Raw genomic sequence first — 24,893 nt, 5'->3', positions numbered from 1 at the left:
TGTCACGGCCAGCCCCCTCAATACAAGTCTATGGGAGGGGGCGTGGCGGTCTTCACGACCCCTGCCATAGACTTGCATTAAGGGGGCGGGCCGTGATGTCACGAGGGGCGGAGCTATGACATTACGCTGCTCCGTCCACTGTATCGCTCTGTATCCGTCCCCCGAACTCGCTCTGCGCAGTAATGAAAGCGCGGTGCCGCAGCGGCGATCCCGGGGGTAGCCAGCAGTGGGACCCCAGGGATAAGATGTCTAGGGGCGGAGTACCCCTTTAAACATGACTATGGGATTCTACTAGGGAAATCATGTTTTATAATAAATGCCCCTTCATTGATCCTCCCACTGCCCTATCTTCAGCAGCAGATCAGCACATAAACTGTTCAATACAGTAGACTGTTGGCTTTCCACCCAGTACTCCTGTGGTAATGACATGTATGTTACCTTTCTTTCCTTCAAGGAATGTATAAAATACATTCGCATATTAATACAGAGGAGTCGGAGTCAGGGAGTCTGTGTCGGAGTTGGAAGTACAGAAAACTCCGGAGCCGGAACATTTATCTACCGACTCCACAGCCCTGGGTTTAACTATATATTTTTATAGTTCGGACATTTACACACGCGGCGATACCACTTTTTTTTTTTTTTTTTTATGGGAAGTGGGGGGGGGGGGGGAATTCAGCGTTTTATTAGGGAAGGTGTTAAATGACATTATTAACTTTTTTTTTTTTTTCTACACTTTTTTTGCAATGTTATAGCCCCCATAGGGGAATTTAAAGGGGTTATCCAGGAAAAAAAACAGATATCTATCTATCCATCTATCTATCTCAACTGGCGCCAGAAAGATTTGTAAATTACTTCTATTAAAAAGTCTTAATTCTTTCAGTACTTATGAGCTGCTGAAGTTGAATTGTTCTTTTCTAAGTGCTCTCTAATGACACGTGTTTTGGGAGCTGTCCAGAGTATTAGCAAATCCCCATAGGAACTGCACAGAGCAGAATAGGTTTGCTATGGGAATTTGCTTCTATGCTGGACAGCTCCCGAGACACGTGTCATCAGAGAGCACTTGGACAGAAAAGAACAATGCAACTTCAACAACTTTTGATAATTATTGGAAGGATTAAGATTTTATAATAGAAGTCATTTACAAATCTGTTTAACTTTCTGGAGCCAGTTGAGCTTAAAAAAAAAAAAAAAAAAAAAAAAAAAAAAATTAAAAAATTTCGCCACATCGGTCCCAAACAGCTCAACTGAGCTAGACGGTATTTATTTCTCCCGTTTTGGACACCGTGATCAACTTTGATTGTGGCATCTAAAGGGTTAATACCATACATCAGCCCTATCGGCGATGTCCGGTATTCGCAGAGAGTCCCGGTTGCTGATAGCAACCAGGACCCCGCAGATATGAAGCGCACTTCACAGATTGGGAGCTGGCCACGGACGTAGATATATGTTCGTGGTTGTTAAGGTGTTAAAGAACAATTGTGAGCATGCACAGACCGCAATGTACTTGTAAGTTAACTAAATTGTGCAGCATAAAAAGAGAAGTCATATTGCATTTCTGATCGATAAGCTTATACAAAATTCAAGTTTTGAATAAACAAAAAGAAACCCACAGATCTGGCAAGGAACATTTACCTGGTCCAAGAAACAACAACTTCTCCTTTCTTTTTTATGACGTTCTTTGCAGACAAACTAGTTGGAGACACTCTGGAGGAATGAAAGTCTATAGCCCCATCGCTAACAGTTCTTTTGTGTTTCTTTTTGTTGGGATTCTCTAGTTGTAAGTGTTCAGTTTTATTATACTTTGTACCTTTATCCTTATCAGGAGATATTTTTTTACGTTTGGCTAATGGTTTCTCCTCTACTGATTTCCTTTTCTTTGAATTTAGGTTTACAGTATTGACATCAAAGGTTTTCATTGGTAATATGTCAGCAGCAGGAACTGGGCTGCATGTTTCTTCGATATAATGTGTTACATTTTGTTCACAGTCTACATGAGCATGTTCTACAATGTCAGCAGGTAATTTCAATTCAGCTGGGATTTCTCTACTAGGAGGTAACTTAAATACAGATTTGTTTTCTTGGACTGTGAGTTGGGCCTCCTCGGGACTCTTGCTATTAATCACCAAACTCTCTGTAAAACTTGTTAAATCTTTGTGATCTGGATGGAGCAGTATGCAGATATTCTGTGCTTCTGATTGTGTGTCCAGACTTGAATCTAGATTGAGTTTTCTACCTTCCTCTGCGTTTACAGATTTTGAGGCAGCATTACCAGTCCCTTCTGGTGAGCAGTCAGAAACTGGAGAGCTAGAAGACACAGCACGCCTTATTTTAACAATAAAGTGGTCATTCGATTTTTCCATTATAACTGCCTGCATGGGTTCACTTGGATGGTACTGAAAGCTACCTGCTTCCCCAGTATCTTCTAAAGATCCAATGCTTGAGTTATCAGAATCCAAAGTTAGATGGATGTCTTGTTCTGTTGCATCTTCTTCATCCAATACTGACCCCTCACAACACTTTACATCAACTTCTGATATAGACTCTGCATCACAAACTGGCCTAAGGAAACTAAGATGAGAATCTGATTTCAAAGGGGAAGGAACCGTCAAAGACACAGCCAGATCTTCCATAAGAATTGAAGAAAATGATTTGAGGCGATCATCAGAGCCACTTAAGGACTTGCTGGAAGAGGCACTGGTAGGAATCTCTAACAAACAGCTTTCATCAAAGACATCAGGGTTTAGGACAGTCTCAATACAAGGGAAAGTTTGCACATGTGGAGGAGAGACTGAGAACCAGGGAAAAGACGCTTTGGATGGGGTTTTATTGTCAGACAGGGAATCCACACCATCAAATTTCTGACTAAAAGAAACAGTTTTTTCTGGAGTTCCTAATAGCCATATGCTTTCTGGCATGTTAAGTGACAAGTTATCAGGATTGTGAAGTAAGCTCTTAAAAATGTCTCCCATGTGATCATCACTTACCAAATTAAAGGATAAGCCTGAAGAGTTTTGTTGACTTTTGGAACATTGTTCATTAGACATAGAAGTCTTCACAGGTGATAGATGAGGTTGCTTTGGCGTTGGATTGAAATTGCTAGAAGGGATGTCCACATTCTTAGAGTTCAAACCAATTCCTGTTATCTCTTTTACAAGTTGTTTTTGCATAGCCTTATTGTCATTTTGAGGCTTCATTTTTGATTTTCTTGTTTCACTTTGGAACGCAAGCCGTCTTAAACAGGAGATTGGCTTTGAAGGCGAACGTTCTTTATCCTTACATTTGCTTTTATCATTTTGAGAATGTTTCACAGGATCAGATTTCTGAGTACTGATACAAGCTACTGTATTTTTTTCTCCTTCAATCTTGTCACAAAGTTTCATCATCACTGCTTTAAGGATGTCAAACAAAGAATCAAGTTGCTCCTCCACAAATTTCCAAAGTCTTTTTTTCATATCAATGAGGTGTTGTTCAAAAATCCTGTCTACAATTCCATTCTTTTTTAACTTTTTCAATCTGGTTTCAATGTGCCTACAAAGTTTTTTCTGCAATCTTTCTGGTGATGAACATAAGGTATTCCAGTCTAGACTTCTTATCAGTGTAATAAAACATAATGCCGCTACTTCTAGTACCCGATGGAACTGGGTAAGCGAAAACTGAATCTTAAATTTCATGTATTTCTTTCTTATATGTTTTCTTATTATTCGCAACATCTGTAGAATGTCCTGTACATTTGATGGGATAACTATTTTTAAAATCCCATCAAGGCAGGAGTCTGCACTAAGCTTTCGTCCTTTACTAGTTGGACATGCTGATGCCTTTGGTTGTGTGTCAATTTTAGATTTTTTACTCACAGATTTTTCTGTTGGCAAAATTTGTGTGTCAGGTTTGGACAAAGGCAGTAGTTCATCATCCTTTCCAGACGGGCTTTTAGTCACACTTGTCACTTGGTCAGAAACCAGTTGGCTAGGAATACTTGTAGGCTGGACTGATTGCTTACATATTTGCTCATCTTCACTTAAAATCTCCCCTTCTTCAACTTCATCAGGAGTAGCCACTTTACAGCCAAAGTTTGACTGGTTATCTGGATGACAGTTTTCCTTGTTCAATTCTTCAGATACCAATAAACAGGTGGTTTTGGTGTCTGTCTCTGGCAGCAATTCTATAGTAAAAATGACAGCAATATTAGCATATTGTAACTACAAAACAGACCCTAACTTTTTTTTTCTCTCAAACAATTGGAAACATTTGGGCCCTGATTTAATCAAAATGTTGGAAAAACTAGAGAGATTTTACCTATTACAACCAATCACAGCTCAGCTTTCCTACGGTAACTGGCTCTAGTGAAATGAAAGTTGCGCTGTCATTGGTTACTGTAGGGAAAAATCCCTCACACATTTTTGATATATCAGGGCCACTACACTAAAGTGGATCAATTAATTAAACGGGAAAGCATTTCATTAAGCAAGTAGAGCTGAGTAGAGTGACAAGGTTTTAAAAGAAATTATTCAGTTTAAATCATTACTCTGAGCTTATGACCTGGATGTCAAATCAGTTAGAGGAGTGTTGCCTGGTATATAAAACAAGAATCAAAACAAAAACAGTGGACAATGAGACATCTGGTAGCTCATTCGACATGGTTGGGGGGTCCTCTCTTTGCATTTTCCAAAGTGGATGGCAATGCCCCCTAGAGGTCGCTGGAATAATCCAGGAAAGCAGTAGTGGCATTTGGTGCAATTGGGGGACATCTTATTTTTTTTCCAAAAACACATTTTGCGCAGACATCTGCACAACAATGTGATCAGTCACATGCTTGGGAGAAGTCAGAACAAATAGAACTAAAGAATAGGTACTTGTATTTATGAAACACAACATGTGTGTCACGGAGCTGTGTGTGTGTAATGTAATGTATGTGGTTTAATTCAGTGTGTACAGATAAGTTTGGGAACCTCTGTTCTATCTGATCAGTAGGTATGATTATGACTCCCAGAAATCAACTGTTCGTAGATGATAACCCTGCTGTGGCCGCTGAAAGAAATATAGTATTATAGGACATTCTTTTACATGAAGGGCAATCACACAATGCCTTAAAGTTTGAAACTCCACACCTACAAGGGATTCCAGGAATTGCTTCTTTTAGGTAACATTGGGGGAGATTTAGCAAAGCTGTCTATGTCCTGCATCAATATAGACCAAACTACAGAGGGTCAGGCTGGTCTATTGTGAGCCTAATTTATCAAAAGGTCGCACGGCTCTTGATAAATTCTGTGCACAGACTTCGGGATCTATGCTTTAGCCTGTATTTAAACCTGCTCCAGCATGGTCTGACATTTCAGTGTACCTTCAGCCTATGAGACTTGTCACTGAAAAGTCACTTTCGATAAATTCAGCACCAATGTATTTTTCTGTCTAAAATAGACTAGAATGCATCATGCACTAAAAATCCTCTGAAGCAAAAGTCGAAGAAAAGTCGCACATATTTATAACGACTTTCTGTGCAAAAAATTTAGACCGGAAAAACCAGTCTAAATCCTTTGATAAATATCCCCCATTGTATCTATGTATTTGTGCAGGTCTATTGTTTACTCCTCTCACTTTCAAAAGGAAGTTTTCAACCAGTGCGTTTTTAGGGTACATTCCCTTGTGCCGCATTTTCTTTCTTTCTCATTGAAGTCAATGGGTAGCAAACTCAGCTGCGTATTTTGTTAGCCATTGATTTCAATGGGAAATAATATACGCAGCAGCTAATACTGCATTATTTTATTAACAGTCTTATTATTGGGTATGCTTTCTTAAAAATGTACTAGGCTCACTAAAAATGTGTGGCATGCTCATGGCAGATCTGGGAGCCCCTGGCTACCATATGTGAACATCAGCCTACTGTGATCTTTCTCGCCAATGAGCACTATTCCTCTAACATCTTAGATGCTATGGTCACTATTCACTGCAGCACCTTGGGGTTAATTGGTCTTAACTCTCCTGACAACCAAGACTGCTAGCAGCAGCCTGGGCAGCAGGTGCAAAAGTGATAGCAAAAAAAAAAAAATACAGCAATTCTATTTTAAATACCCTAGAAAGAGTTAATACAGGTCAGTAAAATTATATGTACCCTAACAATAGTGTCACTGAAAAAAAATATATAACTTGGTCCATAAAGGGAGTCTGTCAGTAGTTCTGAACCATTAAAACTACTGACATCCGTATATGACAGTGGTTGTAGTTTGTGGTTAACTACCCCATGCTTTAATTTGATGGATGACATTTTTTACATTTACTATAACAAACATATTGGAAAAGCTAGCATCCTTCTGAAAAGGAATATTTTTGTACACTGCTCAAAAAAAATAAAGGGAACACTTAAACAACACAATGTAACTTTAAGTCAATCACTCTTCTGTGATATCATACTGTCCACTCAGGAAGCAACACTGATTGACAATCAATTTCACATGCTGTTGTGCAAATGGAACAGACAACAGGTGGAAATTATAGGCAATTAGCAAGACACCCCCAATAAAGGAGTGGTTCTGCAGGTGGTGACCACAGACCACTACTCAGTTCCTATGCTTCCTGGCTGATGATTTGGTTACTTTTGAATGCTGGCGGTGCCTTCACTCTAGTGGTAGCGTGAGACGGAGTCTACAACCCACACAAGTGGCTCAGGTAGTGCAGCTCATCCAGGATGGCACATCAATGCGAGTTATGGCAAGAATGTTTGCTGTGTCTGTTAGCGTAGTGTCCAGAGTATGGAGGCGCTACCAGGAGACAGGCCAGTACATCAGGAGACGTGAAGGAGGCCGTAGGAGGGCAAAAACCCAGCAGCAGGACCGCTCCCTCCGCCTTTGTGAAAGGAGCACTGCCATAGCCATGCAAAATGACCTCCAGCAGGCCACAAATGTGCATGTGTACACTCAAACGGTCAGAAACAATCTCCATGAGGGTGGTATGAGGGCCAAACGTCCACAGGTGGGTGTTGTGCATACAGCCCAACACCGTGCAGGATGTTTGGCATTTGCCAGAGAACACCAAGACTGGCAAATTCCCCACTGGCCCCCTGTGCTCTTCACAGATGAAAGCAAGTTCACACTGATCACATGTGACAGAGTCTGGAGATGCAGTGGAGAACGTTCTGCTGCCTGCAAATCCTCCAGCATGACTGGTTGGCGGTGGGTCAGAAATGGTGCGGGGTGGCACTTCTTTGGGGGGGGCCGCACAGCCCTCCATGTGCTTGCCAGAGATAGCCTGACTGTCATTAGGTACCGAAATGAGATCCTCAGACCTCTTGCGAGACCATATGCTGGTGCGGTTGGCCCTTGGTTCCTCCTAATGCAAGACAATGCTAGACCTCATTTGGCTGGAGTGTGTCAGCAGTTCCTGCAAGAGGAAGGCATTGATGCTATGGACTGGCCCGCCCGTTCCCCAGACCTGAATCCGATTGAGCACATCAGGGACATCTCGTCTCACTCCATCCACCAACGACACATTGCACCACACACTGTCCAGGAGCATGCCCAGGCATTGTAGTGAGGTCATATGGGCACGTGGAGGCCACACACACTACTGAGCCTCATTTTGACTTGTTTTAAGGACATTACATCAAAGTTGGGTCAGGCTGTAGTGTGGTTTTCCACTTTGATTTTGAGTGTGACTCCATATCTAGACCTCCATGGGATGATAAAATTTGATTTCCATTGATAATTTGTGTGATTTTGTTGTCAGCACATTCAACTATGTAAAGACAAAAGTATTTCATTCGCATAGTTCATTCATTTAGATCTAGGATGTGTTCTCTTAGTGTTCCTTCTATTTTTTTTGAGCAGTGTACATATATCTTTTTTAACACTTTATTGATATTTGTGCTCGGGGCTTCACACTCGTGCTCGTTATTATGATACATACCTACGATAGGATGTGTTATCTTAGTGTTCCCTTTATTTATTTTGAGCAGTGTATTAAAAAAAAATCATGTGAAAACTGAATTTTGACAACATAGCAGTGTGAGTCCTTGTCATAAAACCACTACCCAGGCATGAAGTCAAAGCTTTAGCAAACAATCTAAGTATACAATTCTAGGGCAGAGTGGGCATAAAAACAAAAATTAAGGAGTGTTGAACACATGCTGGCATGCAAAACTACAGCTAATTCTACAATTAAATAATATTCTACAGTCGTGAATACCTTTATGTAAAATGCTCACTACAGAAGCTTTAGCTGTGCGCTCAAGTGTATGCAGATGAGCTTTAGGCCGGATTGGGCTTTTCAATGGGCTGAGGACTTCTGGAATATGTCTTATAAAGTTTAAGTCAATGGAGCCTTCATCATAGAAACAAGGCTTATTCTCAATTCCTTTTGTGCTTACATTCACAAGGTCAGTATCTGATGATTCACATATACCTTTTGGGATTTCAGTCACATTTGATTTCAGTGGGATTGCTTTGTTGTCTGCATCTTCACTTTGCTCTGTGATACGGCCATCATCTTGAATCGGCTCAGCAGTAATGGACACATTAGGAGTTTCAGAAGTAGGACTTCCGCTGCATCTGTCAATTTCTATAAATGAATCAAGATCAATAAAATCTGAACCATCTGCAAGACTGTGTGTGTCCAACTCTTCCAAACTCACTTTATCCAAATCCGTACAAACAACCTGCTTATTTTCTACAGTCAATTTAGTCAGTAACTCGCTGCTCTCATCAACAGATGATTTTGGTGGCTCTTCATTTAAACCCACTGTTGTGTCTGCAACAGGTTCAGGATGAGACACCAGTCTGGAATCTTCTATAGTTAAAGCTTTTGTTGTAACATCATCCACTGATGCAAATTCACTGTGTCTCAGGTCAGTGTTCAGAGGATGGAGAGTGTCAGTATTGTTTTCAATCACACATAGCTGGGAAGAGCCTTCAGCTACATTTCCCTCAACCTTGCCTTTCATACTAGAGGCATGGGAGAGCACTAGTGTGTCATCAGATGTTTTTTTAGCAGGAGAAAGTGTTAAATTAAGGGTCTCCATAAATGACAATTTAAAGTCCTTTTGGTTGCCAACTACTTCTTTCGTTTTTTCGCTTTTTTTGCTCTTATCGCTTTCTTTAGAATGCAAGCCTTTTTCTTTGCTTGATGACTTAATTATGTCTTTTTCTTTCCCTGGTTGCTCTTTATCCTTTCGGTCATGTCTACTTCTATCTTGTTCATCTCTAGATCTTTTCTTCTCTCTTCTATCACAATCAGACCTTTCGGTTTTGTGTTCATGAGTTGGCTTATTTCTTGTTGAATTTTCAGACTTGCTTGGTTTTGACTCTTTATTTCCATGTTTTGATTCACTGTACTCTGAGGAACGCTTTTCCCTTCTTCCAGAATCAGTACTTTTTTTGGCATCGCTCAGCTCCAGTAACTTATGGGAACCATCATCCTTTGGGGTTGAAAAATGTGTTCTTTTTGACCTTCTTGGCTCTTCATTTTTCTCAGCTGTTCTATGCATTGATTCTGCATTTTTCTCTTTTCCATATGTTCTGGACTCCCTTCTGTGTGGTGATGTGTCATATTTTTTTACTTGTTTTTCTTTAGAATAATCAAGCTCTTTCAACTGAGTTTTTTCTTTATTGGAACCTGAATGGTATTTACGATTCTCTGTCTCACGGCCAACCTCAGACTGTGAATTTCTGTTCTCTTGTGAGGATTCATTTTTTCCACATTTTACAAGTGACTGACATGCCTTTTCTTTTACATCAGAGTTTACTAAATTGGCAAAGTTGGATTTGGATTTTTCCTTTGTTCGATTTCTCTCAGTGTCCTTATTCTGGCTTTCCAAAACCTTTTCCTTTTTATTCTTATTTAGTTCTAAGCAAAGCGGCTCTAACACTTGTGCCTGTAAACAGTGTACTGTGCTCTCCTTACACTTCTTAGCAATCAGGTTTGTTGAAGTACAAGTTTGGCTGTTTTCCATACAAGTCTTCTCCTTATCACAGAGGTTTTTAGAATAGCGATTTATATCTTTAGATTGCAAATTCATGTCTTTTTTTGGCACTCTTTCTGTGTTTCTTCTGTTTTTTGAGAGGTCATCAGTATTAGATTTTGATTTATTTATACTCAATAATGGTAGTGGGTTGGGTATGAAACTGTGGTTCCTTCCTGGAGCACCCAGCCTGTTAAAGATAAACATTATTTAAATGCCATTATTAAAAAATAAAAATAAAATAAAAAAAAGTTAAAAACTTATTGCTAAACACTTTTTAAAAGGAAGCAAAAACCCAAAGTTACCAAATTATAAAGATATACTGAAAGTGGTCTGTCATTTTTATAGCCGGAGTGAGAAACAACGAGACAGATAAAAAAGCAACTAGGAAAAACCTGTTTTGTTGCCCAAAGAAAATATTCACAAGCTAAGCTTTCATTTATTTCAGAGCAGTTTAAAGGGGTACTCCGGCAGAAATTTATTTTTTAAATCAACTGGTGCCAGAAAGTTTAACAGATTTGTAAAATTACTTCTATTAAAAAATTCTTAATTCTTCCAGTACTTATTAGCTGCTGAATACTACAAAGAAAATTATTTTCTTTTTGGAACACAGTGCTCTCTGCTGACATCACGAGCACAGTTCTCTCTGCTGACATCTCTGTCCATTTTAGGAACTGTCCAGAGCAGCATATGTTTGCTATGGGGATTTTCTTCTCTACAGTTCTTAAAAAGGACAGAGATGTCAGCAGAGAGCACTGTGCTCGTAATTCAGCAGAGAGCTCTGTGTTCCAAAAAGAAAGTTTCATCTGTAGTATTCAGCAGCTAAGAAGTACTGGAAGGATTAAGATTTTTCAATAGAAGTAATTTACAAATCTGGTGCCAGAAAGTTAAACAGATTTGTAAATTACCCCATTATAAAAACCCCTCAAAGTATTCAAAATGACATTCAAAAGGGTTGTTATCCCTTTAGGTGTTTCACAGGAATAGCAGCAAATTGAAAGAGAAAATTTAAAATCTTCATATTTTACACTGGCATGTTCTTGTAGACCCAGTTATTGAATTTTTACAAGGGGTAAAAGGAGAGAAATCTTCCTAAAATGTGTAACCCAATTTCTCTCGAGTAAGAAAATATCTCATATGTGTATGTCAAGTGCTATGTGGGCGCACTAGAGGTCTCAGAAGGGAAGGAGCGACAGTGGGATTTTGGAGTTTTTCAGCAAAAAAAAAAAAAAAACACATGGCATACTATTTTGGAAACTGCACCCTTCAAGGAACATGACAAGGGATATATATGGACATTTATCAACGGGTTTAGTCAGGTTTTCTTTACTATAATTGTCGCAACTGCGACTATGCGATTTTTCGTGCGACATTTTGACTGGAAAGCGAGAAAAAGTTTTCCAAAAATTAACTACGTAGTAATAATTTTAAAATGGACTACGGGTAGTCAGGTATTTATTAACTGCGACAGTCGCAACTGCGCAAAAAAAGTCGCAACAGGGTTAAAAATTGTCTAAATTTACTCCAGCTCAAACATGGAGCAGAAAAAGCTACTACCAAAGTAAAAAAGGAAAAACTGCTTACGTGAAAGAAAATGATCAAGAGGCTGAAACCAGTTGATAAATAAGTCACACATAAGCAAAAAAAAAAAGTAAGGAGAAAATTACTAAAAAAAAAAAAAAAAAAAGAATACATAAGCAAACATTGATAAATGTTCCTCATAGTGAGCCTTAACACCCCACAGGTGTTGGATGTGTAAACAAATAAAAAATTCCCACTAAAATGCTAGTTTCCCCCAAAATTTTTTAAAGTGGTAATAGGAGAAAATGTTCCCCAGAATTTGTAACCCATTTCTTCTGAGTATGGAAATACCCCATGTGTGGACGTCAAGTGCTCTGCTGGCGCACTACAATGCTCAGAAGAGGAGGGGCGCCATTGAGCTTTTGGAAAGAGAATTTGCTTGGAATGGAAGTCAGGGGCCATGTGTGTTTGCAAAGTCCTCCGTAGTGGCAGAACAGTGGACCCCCCCACATTTGACTCCATTTTGGAAACTACACCCCTCACAGAATGTAATAAGGGGTGCAGTGAGTATTTACACCCCACTGGCGTTTGACAGATCTTTGGAACAGTGGGCTGTGCAAATGAAAAATTACATTTTTCATTTTCACGGACCACTGTTCCAAAAATCTGTTAGACACCTGTGGGGCGTAAATGCTCACTGTACCCCTTATTACATTACATGAGGGGTGTAGTTTCCAAAACGGGGTCACATGTGGGGGCCCCATAGTTCTGGCACTATGGGGCTTTGTAAACACACGTGGCCTTCAATTCCAGACAAATTTTCTCTTCAAAAGCACAATGGCGCTCCTTCTCTTCTGAGGATTGAAGTTCACCTGCAGAGCACTTTATATCCACATATGGGGTATGTTCTTATTTAGAAGAAATGGGGTTACAAATTTTTGGGGGCTTTTTTTTTCCTATTTTCCCTTGTGAAAAATGAAAAATTTAGGGTAACACCAGCATTTTAGTGAAAAATGTATTTTCTTAATTTTCCCATCCAACTTTGATGAAAATTCGTCAAACACCTGTGAGGTGTTAAGGCTCACTATACCTCTTGTTGGGGTCACATGTGGGTATTTATTTTTTTGCGTTTATGTCAGAACCGCTGTTAAATCAGCCACCCCTGTGCAAGTCACCAATTTAGGCCTCAAATGTACATAGTGCACTCCTGAGTCTTGTGCGTCCGCAGAGCACTTTACGCCCCACATGTGGGGTATTTCCGTACTCAGGAGAAATTGTGTTACAAATTTTGGGGGTCTTTTTTTCCTTATACCGCTTGTGAAAATAAAAAGTATGGGGCAACACCAGCATGTTATTGTTAAATTTTTCATTTTTTTAAACTAACAGGCTGGTGTAGCCCCCAACTTTTCCTTTTCATAAGGGGTAAAAGGAGCAAAAGTCCCTGAGACCCGGAATTGCTGCAAATCGCCGGTGTGAATTCACCGGCGATTTGCGGTGATCGCCAACATGGGGGGAGGGGGGTTGGGGGTTAGTCCGATGACCCCCCCTGGGTATTTGCGATATCAGCAGTCACCCCGGTCCAGCGTAAACCCTGGGTTCTTAACTATCTTTCAGTACAGTTTCAGAAATGCTTGCACATTTGAAATTATTTAATTTCACATACTGCATCAGTAAGTTTTTTTTCTTAAAATGGGACAAATCCTTTCACATATATGAACATTTACTAAACTTAATTTGATGCCAAATAAAAAACAAAATAAAAAAAAGTTTACAGCATGTGAATAAGATTTGTAAATGCTCATTCATGTGCTGTTATCCGAGTATTTGACCTACTCAAAAACTAGGTAAAAACCCAAGTTTTTCAATCTTGTGAGCACTGGCATTACATAGAGGATACTTTCATTTAAAAGAAATCTCTCCCCACGTTTATTTCCTTATTTAAGAAAAAAAATAAAATAAAATAAAAAGTCCTGAACAATTCCTAAAATAAGAAACAAATTTGAAATGTTTACCTCTGATTTAGCTGGTTGATCTCCTCTTCCTTACGTGTAATTTCTACTCTTGCCGTTTTAATAAGGGCAGAAATATTCTTTTTTAAACACTGATTTTCATTTTGCAGACTAGAGTTCTAAAAATGAAAGAAAAAAAAATATATTGTTGTTTAGCACAAGGCAGTATGGTATAAACACCTTATTTCTTTCTTAACCTCACGGGTTTGTCGACACAGCCAATTTAAAATTTTTACGTTTTCATTCTTTTTTCCTTCCTTTTAGGATGCATGGCTCGGGCTCCTGACTCCATACCAAGCCCCCCCAGCTGATTTCAGTAGAAATTAGGTGCTGATAACACTGATCAATGCTGAACTATGGCACAGTATTGACCAGTGTACGAAACTCAAACTTTTATAATAATTCCCTATGGGAGACTTAAAAATAATAAAGTGTAAAAAAAAAAAAAGTTAAGAATTAACCCGTCTTAATAAAAAGTTCGAGACACCCACCTTTTCCCATTTAAAAAAATAAATAAAATAATGTAAACAATAGTTATCATGAACTAAAATTTTTGAACTCTAATTTCAATGTGATATACGTAAAATACCTACAGGGATGTGAAAATGCTATCGCCCAACGCCCAGGACATGTAGTTCCGGGCGCAAGGCAGGGCCGTATCGACTTTATTTTTATAACGCCAGTGTGAGGGGCAGACAGACGGGAGGAGCGGGCGCAGACTTGTATGGGACGCAAGTCTGCACCTCACACCGGCGCTCAGGGTGTATGGATTGGGCTCCTGACCCGAGCCCGCTCCATACCCAACGGCCCCTGGCTGATTTCATATGCCGGGGGCCACCGCTAATAGCCCGGCATGCGGCACTACCTGCAGCCGGCTATTAACCTTTTAGATCACCGCTGTCAAAGTTGACAGCGGAGTCTAAAGGTTTCTTATAACCATCCCTGGTGGATCACCCACCCCCGCAGCGTGATCGTGGGGGTGGGCTAATCCACTATGGAGGTAGCCGGAGGGCTTACCTCTGCATTCATGGCTGCATCCTTAGATCTGCATTTAATTGAGCCTGCTTTGAGCAGGCTCAACCAAATAAACACAGATCAATGGAGTTCAATAGAACTGCACTGATCTGGAGGAATCTAATGATTCCTCCTAATAAAGTGTATTTAAAAAAATAAAAAAAAAAGTTTAATAAAAAAGTTTTAAAAAACACCCATTAACCCCTTCCATATTAAAAGTTCATATCACCCCCCTTTTCCCATTTTCCATATAAAAAAATACGTAAAACATAAAAATAAACATTTTGTATTGGTGTGTGCGTAATTGTCCGATTTATTAAAAAAAATAAACATTTTAGTTCCCCTACGATCTATGGAGTTAATGTAAAAAAGAAAAAAAAAAATATCACAATTGAGTTTTTTTTATGTTTATAGCATCATATACCAGAAAAAAATGAAGTGTTAAAAAAAATCCGATCAATACCAAAATGGTACCTATACATACAGCAGATTATGGCTCAAAAATGTAGCCCTTATACAGCCCAGTATACGGAAAAATAAAAATGTTATAGGGGTCAGGAATTTAATTTTTTTTTTTTTTAAAGAAGAAAAAAAATATTTGGTATTGGTATAATCAGGCCGACCGAAAGTATTAAAATAATGTGTAAGTTTGACCACAAGGTGAATGGCGAAAAAAGAAAACCCCCCAAATTTACGTACTATTTTGATTGAAATTATTTTGTCTACCAGGATAAGTGGATTTTCATGAGGGACAAGTAGATTGTTTTAGTCCCTTGGAAAAGTATTTTTTTTTTTTTTTTTTTTTTCCCACACCCCTGACCTAAGTCCAGAATTGTGTATTGTTGGTCACTTCATAAACCATAGAAAAAAAAATGTATGAAAAGAGATTTAAAAAAAAAAAAAAAAAAAAAGTCTCAAAAAATAAAATAGTTTCCAACAAAAACTAAAGATCATGGCGTTTTTCAGGGGAAAAATGCTGCAGCCAGATGTTAGGAGGGAGTAAATAAGGAAACTCAAAACGCCAAACCCGCTTTTCTTTGTTTTTGGGTTTGGAGTCTTTTTCCTGACCCTGACGTTTTGCTGCAATCTGGCAGTTTTGCCAAAATTGCAGCATGCTGAGATCAGGGCATTTTTTTTTTAAGCAAAAACACCATTGTTTCAGCACCCTCGGAGGGAAGTAGTGATGCATGGCAACACTACTTCTCTCCACATCATTTTCCAGCGCAGCATAGATTTCGCTGAAAAATTTCCCTGAATTGGTCAGGATTCAGCTGTGCTGCGGCTACAGAGCTGGAAACACAGCTGATGCTAAGCAGTAGATATACGTTGTATATTTTTTTATATATAATTATTTTTTCAATGTGTCGTGTTTATTTATTTTATTTTCAGGCTTAGTAGTGGAAGCAGTCTTCTAGACGGAATCCATTACTAAGCTGGGGCTTAGGGTTAGCCCCAAAACACAGCTGGCGCTAACCCCCAAATACTACCCCGGTACCCACCGCCACAGGGGTAACGGAAAGAACCGGTACCAACAACAGGCCCGAAGTATCAAAAATGGGGCTCCTGGGCCTAGGCGGCAACAGGCTAGCATTGTTTAGGCCTGGGAGGGACAGTAAAAGTAACACAAACAAACCAAACAGAGTTCCTTGTATTTTTATTCTCAGCCAGATACCAACCAAGCAGCAACAGAATGACGTTACCAGGGAGGGCGAGGACCATTGCTACTGGCCTTCCCCAGCCTAAATAACACCAGCATGTTACCGCCTAGGCCCATTAGCCCTATTTTTGACATTCCAGGCCTGATGGTACTGGTAATATTTGGAGGTTAGCACTAGCTGTTTTTGGGGCTGACGCTAATCCCAAGCTTAAAAATGGATTCTGTCTATAAGATGGCTTCCACTACTAAGCCTGAAAATTTTATTTAAAAAAAACGCAACACATTGGAAACATTTTATAAGGAAAAAAATAAAAAATAAAAAACACTCCCACAGCCCTAGTTAGCCATTTTATAAAAAAAATATATATAATAATAATAATAATAATTATTATTATTATTATTATTTATTATTATTATTATTATTATAATACAGTTCATCGTTGTAGTCCAAGGAATCGTCTGCATCCATGGATCTAAAACGAGAAGGAAAAAAAAATTTAAAACAAACAAAAAATGGGTTAGTACATTTTTGGCAATCTCCACTGGGAAGAGCACCCATAATGCGATGTCTTTCCAAACAGGGAGATTCCAATTGTTGCAAAACTACTACTCCCAACATGCCCTGAAAGCCTTTGGCTGTCCGGTATGCTGGAAGTTTTAGTTCAGCAACAGCTGAAATCTCCGTTTGCTAAGACATTGCCAGAAAGGTCTGTTCACATTACACAAAACGTACAATGTGAACAGAGCCTCAGATTAACCACCCCTTGTGCCCGTCTGTAGCTACGCCCCCTAATGACATCATCATTAAGGAGCAGACCTACATGGACTCGGCCGGGACAGGAGCCAGGGAGGTAAGTGGACATCTGCTTCTTTACAGACTACATACAGACATCTATAGATGACTTTATATAGTGTATAGCCACTGCCAGTCTAGTGACGGGATTTCTGGCTCCTGTATATAGTATACTATGCACCCCTGTATACTATTCAACCGAGAGAGGCAAGTAGTGATGCTGTACATCACTCCTCACCTCCTTAAACTCTGTGGTCCGGGCGCTCTGCATCCAACCCATGGAGGGGTACTCTGAAGGCAGTAAAAAACTGCCTCAGGGTGAAAAATTGTCTCTTTCCACACACCAGCAAAAACGCCAGAAAAACTGACAAAACAGGAAAAAGCTGTGAGAGTTTTACTGTTTTTTTTCAGGTGTTTAAAAAAATAAAAATAAAATTTTTTTACAGGGTTTTATTTGGAAAATGGGAATAGGGGGTGATTACAATTTTTATTATGGGCCTATTATAAGCTATTCTTGCATCAATATAATGGTACTGCAAATAGCAGTGGCTATCTGCTGATTATTGTGCGGATCCAACTACCTCCCCACCCCATGACGTGCATTTAAGTCACGGGTTGGAAAAGGGTTAGGATAAAAAAAAACACAATTGAAAAAGACTTAAAAATATATATTACTTTACCATGGACTGCATTTCCTTCAGCTTTGCAATAAGTTGTTTCATTTGTCTCTGGCACTTCTCATACTCAGCACTTAGCTGTAAAAAAAAAAAAAAAAAAAAAAAAAAAAAAGTTACCAAGAATTATTCCAATTGATGCAGTTTACAACACTGGCATAATAAACAGCATTAATTGATTATGGAAGGCCCTGTCTCAAGAGGCTTTCCTACAAAGCTCAGTGACTGCATTTGCATCTAGTGGTGACAACAGGGCCATAACAGGCTGATGGCAAAGAAAAAATACTTAATTATGACAACATAGGGGGAAAATTTATCAAAGCCTGTGCAAAGGAAAAGTTTCTCAGTTTCTCATAGCAACCAATCAGATTGCTTCTTTCATTTTGCAGAGGTCTTGTTTAAAATGAAAGAAGTGATCTGATTGGTTGCTATTGGCAACTTTTCCTCTGGACAGGTTTTGATAAATCTCCCCCATAGTGTGATAATTTTCATACACTTCTCATTTTATTTTATATAAGTCTTATTATTACACCACATATAGTTAAACTAAAAATAAAGCAATACATCAGTACATGGCTACATGCTTTCATTTTTTTATGCCAAATTCTGACAGTCATCTGAACGTTCCAGCTGAAATAGACACTCATCAGACCAGGCAACGCTTTACCATTGTCCAATTTTGGCGAGCCTGTGAGAACTGTAGTTTCACTTCCCTGTACTTAGCAAACAGGAGTTGCACCCAGTGTGGTCTTCTGCTGATGTAGCTCATCTGCTTCAAGGTTGGAAATATTGTGCATTCAGAGATTGTACCATGCATACCTTGGTGATAGCAAGTGGTTATTTGAGATACTGTTGCCTACCATATCGAACCAGTCTGCCCATTCTCCTCTGACCTCAACAAGGCATTTTTATCCGCACAGTGCTGCTCACTGAATATTTTCACTTTTTCCAACCATTCTCTGTAACCCTAGAGATGTTTGTGCACTGCTATCCAGGTAGATCAGGAGTTACTGAAATACTGGAGATTTTGCTGTCTTGCCTAACAAGCAATTGAAAAAGTATATTGAATACAATGGTCAGTGAGTGTAAATGAGGAGGATAAAAACTAAGTATTTACATTTCTGTAACTGCCCTACAAGTTTAACTACATTAGATGAATGGAATACCCCTTTAATTATGTTTGCCTGTGGTTTAGGACATGGATTTAGACCAATCCCTCATATATTATACATCTTTTAAAGCGAAATTTAATACATACATCATTGAATGAAGCTTCCTTAGCAGTTCCTTCCTCTGTTAAGATTTCCTCATAAAGGTCCAAACAATTTCTTGAAGGACTGCTTTTTTCAGCTGCTTGCTCTAAAAGAAAAAAAAAGAAAACATGTTTCTATAAAAGGGGAAACAGGTAGCCTTGTTGTAGACCTATATAAAAATGACATCAGTATGTGTCATGTAATCAAATTTATATGAAATAAATCTATACACACACCATTTACATCAGATCGAAGTGGGTCCAATACCTGCAGTGTTCATGCTAGGGGTCAGACCCCCACCAATCTAGTATTGATGGCCCATATAAATAGGATATACAATTTGTATGTATGACGATTCAATATATGTATTTTACAATTTAACCACCTGTAATTAAGTATTTTGCTGTGTCTATTTTGTGTTACAGAAATGTCCTTGCATGTAATTATTTTGCTTGAAAAAAAAAAAAAAAAGCCCTAATGCAAATAGTGCTGGGACATTTTATAACGATAAATAAATAGAAATGTAGTATAAAAATATAAAACAAAATTTATATATATATATATATATATATATATATATATATATATATATATATATATATATATATACACACATATACGGTATATACACACACACACACACACACACACACACACCCCAATATAAGCAGTCATATAAAAAACAGTTACCTGGTAGAGTTACCATGTCTAATCCATCATATATATCAACCGAACTTGCATCACTTTTTGCAGGAGATGCTGTAATGAACAATTGCATTTCAATAAGAAGCAGACTAACAATGTTAGATCATTAAGGATTAAATTAGTGCGTTACCAGTATTGCGTCTGTAGTACTAATGGGTTGTCTTCGAGGTAAAAAAGAATTAAATAACAGTAATTTTGAAAAATATATGCAAAAACAATTACATGGGGTACACATTGATATGTTAACACTCTTCATAGACTTATTGGTATTTTCCAACCAGAAATAAGAATAAAATACTTCATATTTCAAACAGCTGTGGTTTGTCCATATTGTGTCAGAGGACTCAGGGGCTGCTGTAGTGACCATCCTTCTTGGGGGCTCATTGTTGAGAGAGGACAAAGAGCATGTGGAGGAAAGTGGGGTAATCATCTTGTGGATAGGGGATAAGTTGTTTTCCCCAGAGTACCCTTTAAAGTTAATTCCACACACAGCAATACCAAATATTTTATTTTTATTTATTTAGTTTATTTATTTTTATGGAAAAAGGGGGTGATTCAACCTTCTAATATGGAAAGAGGATAATTTATTAGGGGTTAAAGGGAACCAATCATCCGATTTTACCCTATATAACGCTCGGCAAAGCGTTATATAGGGTAAAATCTTTATTTTCACCATTCCCGGGGGATGCTGATGCCCCCAGGGATGGTGAAGATATGAAGTTATAAACTAGTCGTCGTAAGTAGTCACCTGGGCGGGGAGCTCTTCTCATCTACTCCCGTTCTTCGGCCGGGAGCGACGCCCCCTCCGCTTGATTGATGGGCAGCGTCATCGCTCTGCTCCATCTGTTCAGTGAGCGGAACAATGACGCGGCCCATCAATCAAGCGGAGGGGGCGTCGCTCCCGGCCGAAGAACGGGAGTAGATGAGAAGAGCTCCCCGCCCTGGTGACTACTTACGGCGGCAGTGGTGACTAGTTTATAACTTCATATCTTCACCATCCCTGGAAGCAGGAGCGTCCCCCGGGGATGGTGAGGACAACAATTTTACCCTATATAACGCTTTGCCAAGCATTATATAGGGTAAAATCTAATGATTGGTTCCCTTTAATATAAAGGGAACACTTAAACAACACAATGTAACTCCAAGTCAATCACACTTCTGTGAAATCACACTGTCCACTCAGGAAGCAACACTGATTGACATTCAATTTCACATTCTGTTGTGCAAATGGAAAAGAAAACAGGTGGAAATTAGAGGCAATTAGCAAGACACCCCCAATAAAGGAGTGGTTCTGCAGGTTGGGACCACAGACCACTTCTCAGTTCCTATGCTTCCTTGCTGATTTTTTGGTCACTTTTGAATGCTGACGATGCTTTTACTCTAGTGGTAGCATGAGATGGAGTCTACAACCCACACAAGTGGCTCAGGTAGTGCAGCTCATCCAGGATGGCACATCAATGTGAGCTGTGGCAAGGAGGTTTGCTGTGTCTGTTAGCATAGTGTCCAGAGCATGAAGGTGCTACCAGGAGACAGGCCACATCAGGGGACGTGAAGGAGGGCAACAACCCAGCAGCAGGACCGCCACCTCTGCCTTTGTGCAAGGAGGAGCAGGAGGAGCCCTGCCAGAGCCCTGCAACATGACCTCCAGCAGGCCACAAATGTGCATGTGTCCACTCAAAAAGTCAGAAACAAACTCCATGAGACTGGTATAGGGGCCAGACGTTCACAGGTGGGGGTTGTGCTTACAGCCCAACACTGTGCATGATGTTTGGCATTTGTCAGAGAACACCAAGATTGGCAAATTCGCCACTGGCACCCTGTTCACAGATGAAAGCAGGTTCACACTGAGCACATGTGACAGACTTGAGTCTGGAGATGCCGTGGAGAACGTTCTTCTGCTTGAAACATCCTCCAGCATGACCAGTTTAGCGGTGGGTAAGTAATGGCGTGAGGTGGCATTTCTTTTGGGGCCGCACAGCCCTCCATATGCTTGCCATAGGTAGCCTGACTACCATTGGGTACCGAGATGAGATCCTCAGACCTCTTGTGAGACCATATACTGGTGCGGTTGGCCTTGGTTCCTCCAAATGCAAGACAATGCTAGACCTCATGTGGCTGGAGTGTGTCGGCAGTTCCTGCAAGAGAAAGGCATTGATGCTATGGACTGGCTCGCCCGTTCCCCAGACCTGAATCCGATGTCTTGCTCCATCTACCACAGACTGTCCAGGAGTTGGCAGATGCTTTAGTCCAGGTCTGGGAGAACATCTCTCAGGAGACCGCCACCTCATCAGGAGCATGCCCAGGCATTTTAGGAAGGTCATACGGGCCCGTGGAGGCCACACACACACTACTGAGCCTCAGTTTAACTTGTTTTAAAAAAGGACATTACATCAAAGTTGGATCAGCCTGTAGTGTGGTTTTCCACTTTGATTTTGAGTGTGACTCCATATCCAGACCTCCATGGATAAAATTTGATTTCCATTGATTCCATTATTGTGAGATTTTGTTAGCACAGTCAACTACGTAAAGACGAAAGTATTTCATTCGATTAGTTCATTCATTCAGATCTAGGATGTGTTATCTTAGTGTTCCCTTTATTTTTTTGAGTAGTGTACATATATTTTTCTTTTTTAACACTTTATTGATATTTGTGCTCGGGGCTTCACACTCGTGCTAGTTATTACAATACATACCTACCTGTATGGAAGACATTAAACTTAAAGCGGTCAGATTTGTGCCCCTAACCGCGACGGAGGGCACGCCTTTAGTGGACATACCCTGTAATGGATGAATTGAATAAATGGTTCATATGTATGTATAGTATGACTGGTACCGGCATGTACAGAATAACTACTGGCGTAAGTACAGTATGAAGCTACGAGCATATGTACGTTAAAACCACGAGCGCATTCAAAGTATGAATGCAACTAGCGTCTATACTGTGTGTTTTTTTTTTTTGTCATGAGAAATACTAGTGCAGCATGTGCACATATAACTAAGATGAAGCGCATGCATGGCACCATCGTAATGTGGCGTGTTATTGACACATCTGAGTTTAACTCTGAAAGGTGCAACTGTGTAGTGGCATATGCGTGATACAACTGTTATGGCGTATGTAAGAGCTCACTACATAATATGCATGAGACTTATGTGACATACAAAGTAGCAACATATGCCTGTCGGAGGTGACACTCTAAAGTATGAAAGATGTGGGAATAGTATGTACTGTATCCCCATATGCAAGCATGTACTGAGAGGGCTCCACCTGGTAAACGGTCAGGTAACTGGGAACAATCACAAATCTAAATGTATAACGGTTTTCGCTAACCAAAGCAGTTGCCATAAGCAAAAACACCTTAACACGTCTCCCTCTTCGTTACTACAGACAAGCAATGCTAAAGAAGACATCCACTTTGTGTTATGTTCCCTCTGCTGTACCCTCCCAGACCGGGACAGGAAGTAACATGTGAGCCACAGGGGCACTCCCGAACTAGTACACACAGGGGCCCGGCGGGATTTTCCAACAATTCACCTTCTTGGCTGTCTTCACATCCGCAAAACATCACATACGCCCCACCAGTAGGTGCAGGGGCGCAATATACCTCCGCCCCCAACTCCTTAACGCTCTGCCTAGAAGTGCAGGGGACGGAAATTCTTACGCCGCTCGCACGAATACAGCCTAATAGACTTAATACTTATAAGCAATCTATTGATCTAACAAAGAACCTGAGCGCCACCATCATCTATTTTTATATCCATTGAGATGCCCCTGTCAGTTTGATCTAAAAGGTTAAAAAAAATTATCTAGGAATACAAAAACAGAGTGTGGGGCTGTTTTTGAAATCTTTGACAATTCCCTTTAATAGCCGTCATGCCGGGTATTAGCAGCAGCCCCCAGCTACTAAAATCATCATGAAAAGCTCTTATAAAGCTAGTCCATAATTACTTGGGCAGGAAGGTGTTAATATTTGACTTTAAATATGGGATCATAGGATACTTGTACCGACTTTGGCCTTTTTATTTAATTATTCCTGTGGTAGAGAACAGTAAAGCCATTTTGGATATGTGATATATGGATACACAAAACATCTCTGAGAAAAACACTCAATACAGGTATTAGAGCTGTGAATACTAATCTGGTGGACATAACATTGCGTTTCTATGTGTTTACCTACCTTGCGCTCTTATGTACTTCTATATATTGTATACCATCTCAATTAGCTGCAGACAGGCCGGTTTAATTCAATATTTTTAAACTATGATTTTTCTGAAAGCACAGATGTTTCAGAGTAAAATAAGTTCAGGGAGACCTGTCCAGAGGAAAAGTTGCCGAGTTGCCCATAGTAACCAATCAGATCGCTTCTTTCATTTTTCAGAGGCCTTTTCAAAAAATGAAAAGGCCTCTGAAAAATGAAAGAAGCGATCTGATTGGTTGCTATGGGCAACTCAGCAACTTTTCCTCTGGAAAGGATTTGATAAATCTCCACCAATGTGTCTAGATTGCACTGCCTGCACCAGTTTTAAGCAGCCTGTGGTTTAGCCAACAAATAATTGGTGACAGGTTCCCTTTAAAGGGGTATTTAGTAGCATAGGGTGAGATTTATCAACACCTGTTTAGAGGAAGAGTGGTGCAGTTACCCAATCAAATCGCTCCTTTTATTTTTCAGAGGCCTTTTTGGAAATTAAAAATAATCTGCACAGGCTTTGATAAAGTTCCCCATTGAGTTTATGTTTAGGAGTGGTCAGGGCTCTATGAAGAAGAATACAAAAATAAAGAAAATAAAAATGAAAGAAAAAAAAAAGCTTGTTCTTCTCTGCCTCCTATTTACCGATGGTAAAGGTCCCATGTAAATGCGCTTATTGCTCTCCTCTTGAAACATAGAACATGCGCTAATACTCCAAATTTAAGAAGTTTGTGGTAGTCATATGTTGTTGCCTGATATTTCTTAGAATTCCTGTATCACTTACCATAAAGATCCTGAAAATCCATCATATCCTCATCAAAATTCTCTTTATTTATAGACATCTTATGTCTATCCATCTGCAGAAAGGAATAGATGAATATTTTTGTTTAAATTAACAGTAACACTTTAAAAAGAATCTTTTCAGCATCACCAGCACTAACTTGTTGTATAGGCTTGCATAGGCTTGGGTGAAACTGTTCCCCACACCATACCTCTGTTCTGCTGCATTCTTGGATCCTCAGGTAAATGAAAATTACCTGCTTGGTGCACAGGGGGGCATCTTGGCGTTCGGCCTGACTCTTCATAGTAATAACTCCTCCCCTCTACTAAGCCTCTGCAGAGTTGTGCTTCATTCTG

At 39.7% G+C, this 24,893-nt stretch overlaps 1 protein-coding gene across 3 annotated transcripts in view; it reads right to left on the bottom strand.

Moving 5' to 3' along the window:
• The window catches only part of CASP8AP2 (caspase 8 associated protein 2), a 61,573-nt gene that overhangs the window by 23,578 nt on the left and 13,102 nt on the right, over positions 1-24,893 (bottom strand). For 2 of the 3 annotated variants that reach the window (XM_056566111.1, XM_056566110.1), the window contains exons 2-8: positions 24,541-24,613; positions 19,558-19,626; positions 18,873-18,973; positions 17,621-17,695; positions 13,480-13,595; positions 8,176-10,136; positions 1,633-4,159 (exon numbers count right to left, since the gene is read on the bottom strand). In XM_056566111.1, the coding sequence (XP_056422086.1) occupies positions 1,633-4,159; positions 8,176-10,136; positions 13,480-13,595; positions 17,621-17,695; positions 18,873-18,973; positions 19,558-19,626; positions 24,541-24,613 (4,922 nt within the window). The remainder of the gene's footprint in view (positions 1-1,632; positions 4,160-8,175; positions 10,137-13,479; positions 13,596-17,620; positions 17,696-18,872; positions 18,974-19,557; positions 19,627-24,540; positions 24,614-24,893) is intronic. The other variant, XM_056566112.1, reaches the window with a different exon arrangement.

The sequence above is a fragment of the Hyla sarda genome, chromosome 3 (assembly GCF_029499605.1).
Source record: "Hyla sarda isolate aHylSar1 chromosome 3, aHylSar1.hap1, whole genome shotgun sequence".
In the NCBI taxonomy this organism is placed as follows: domain Eukaryota; kingdom Metazoa; phylum Chordata; class Amphibia; order Anura; family Hylidae; genus Hyla; species Hyla sarda.
The sequence above is the reverse complement of the archived record's forward strand: the minus strand, read 5'-3'. Positions and strand labels throughout refer to the sequence as shown.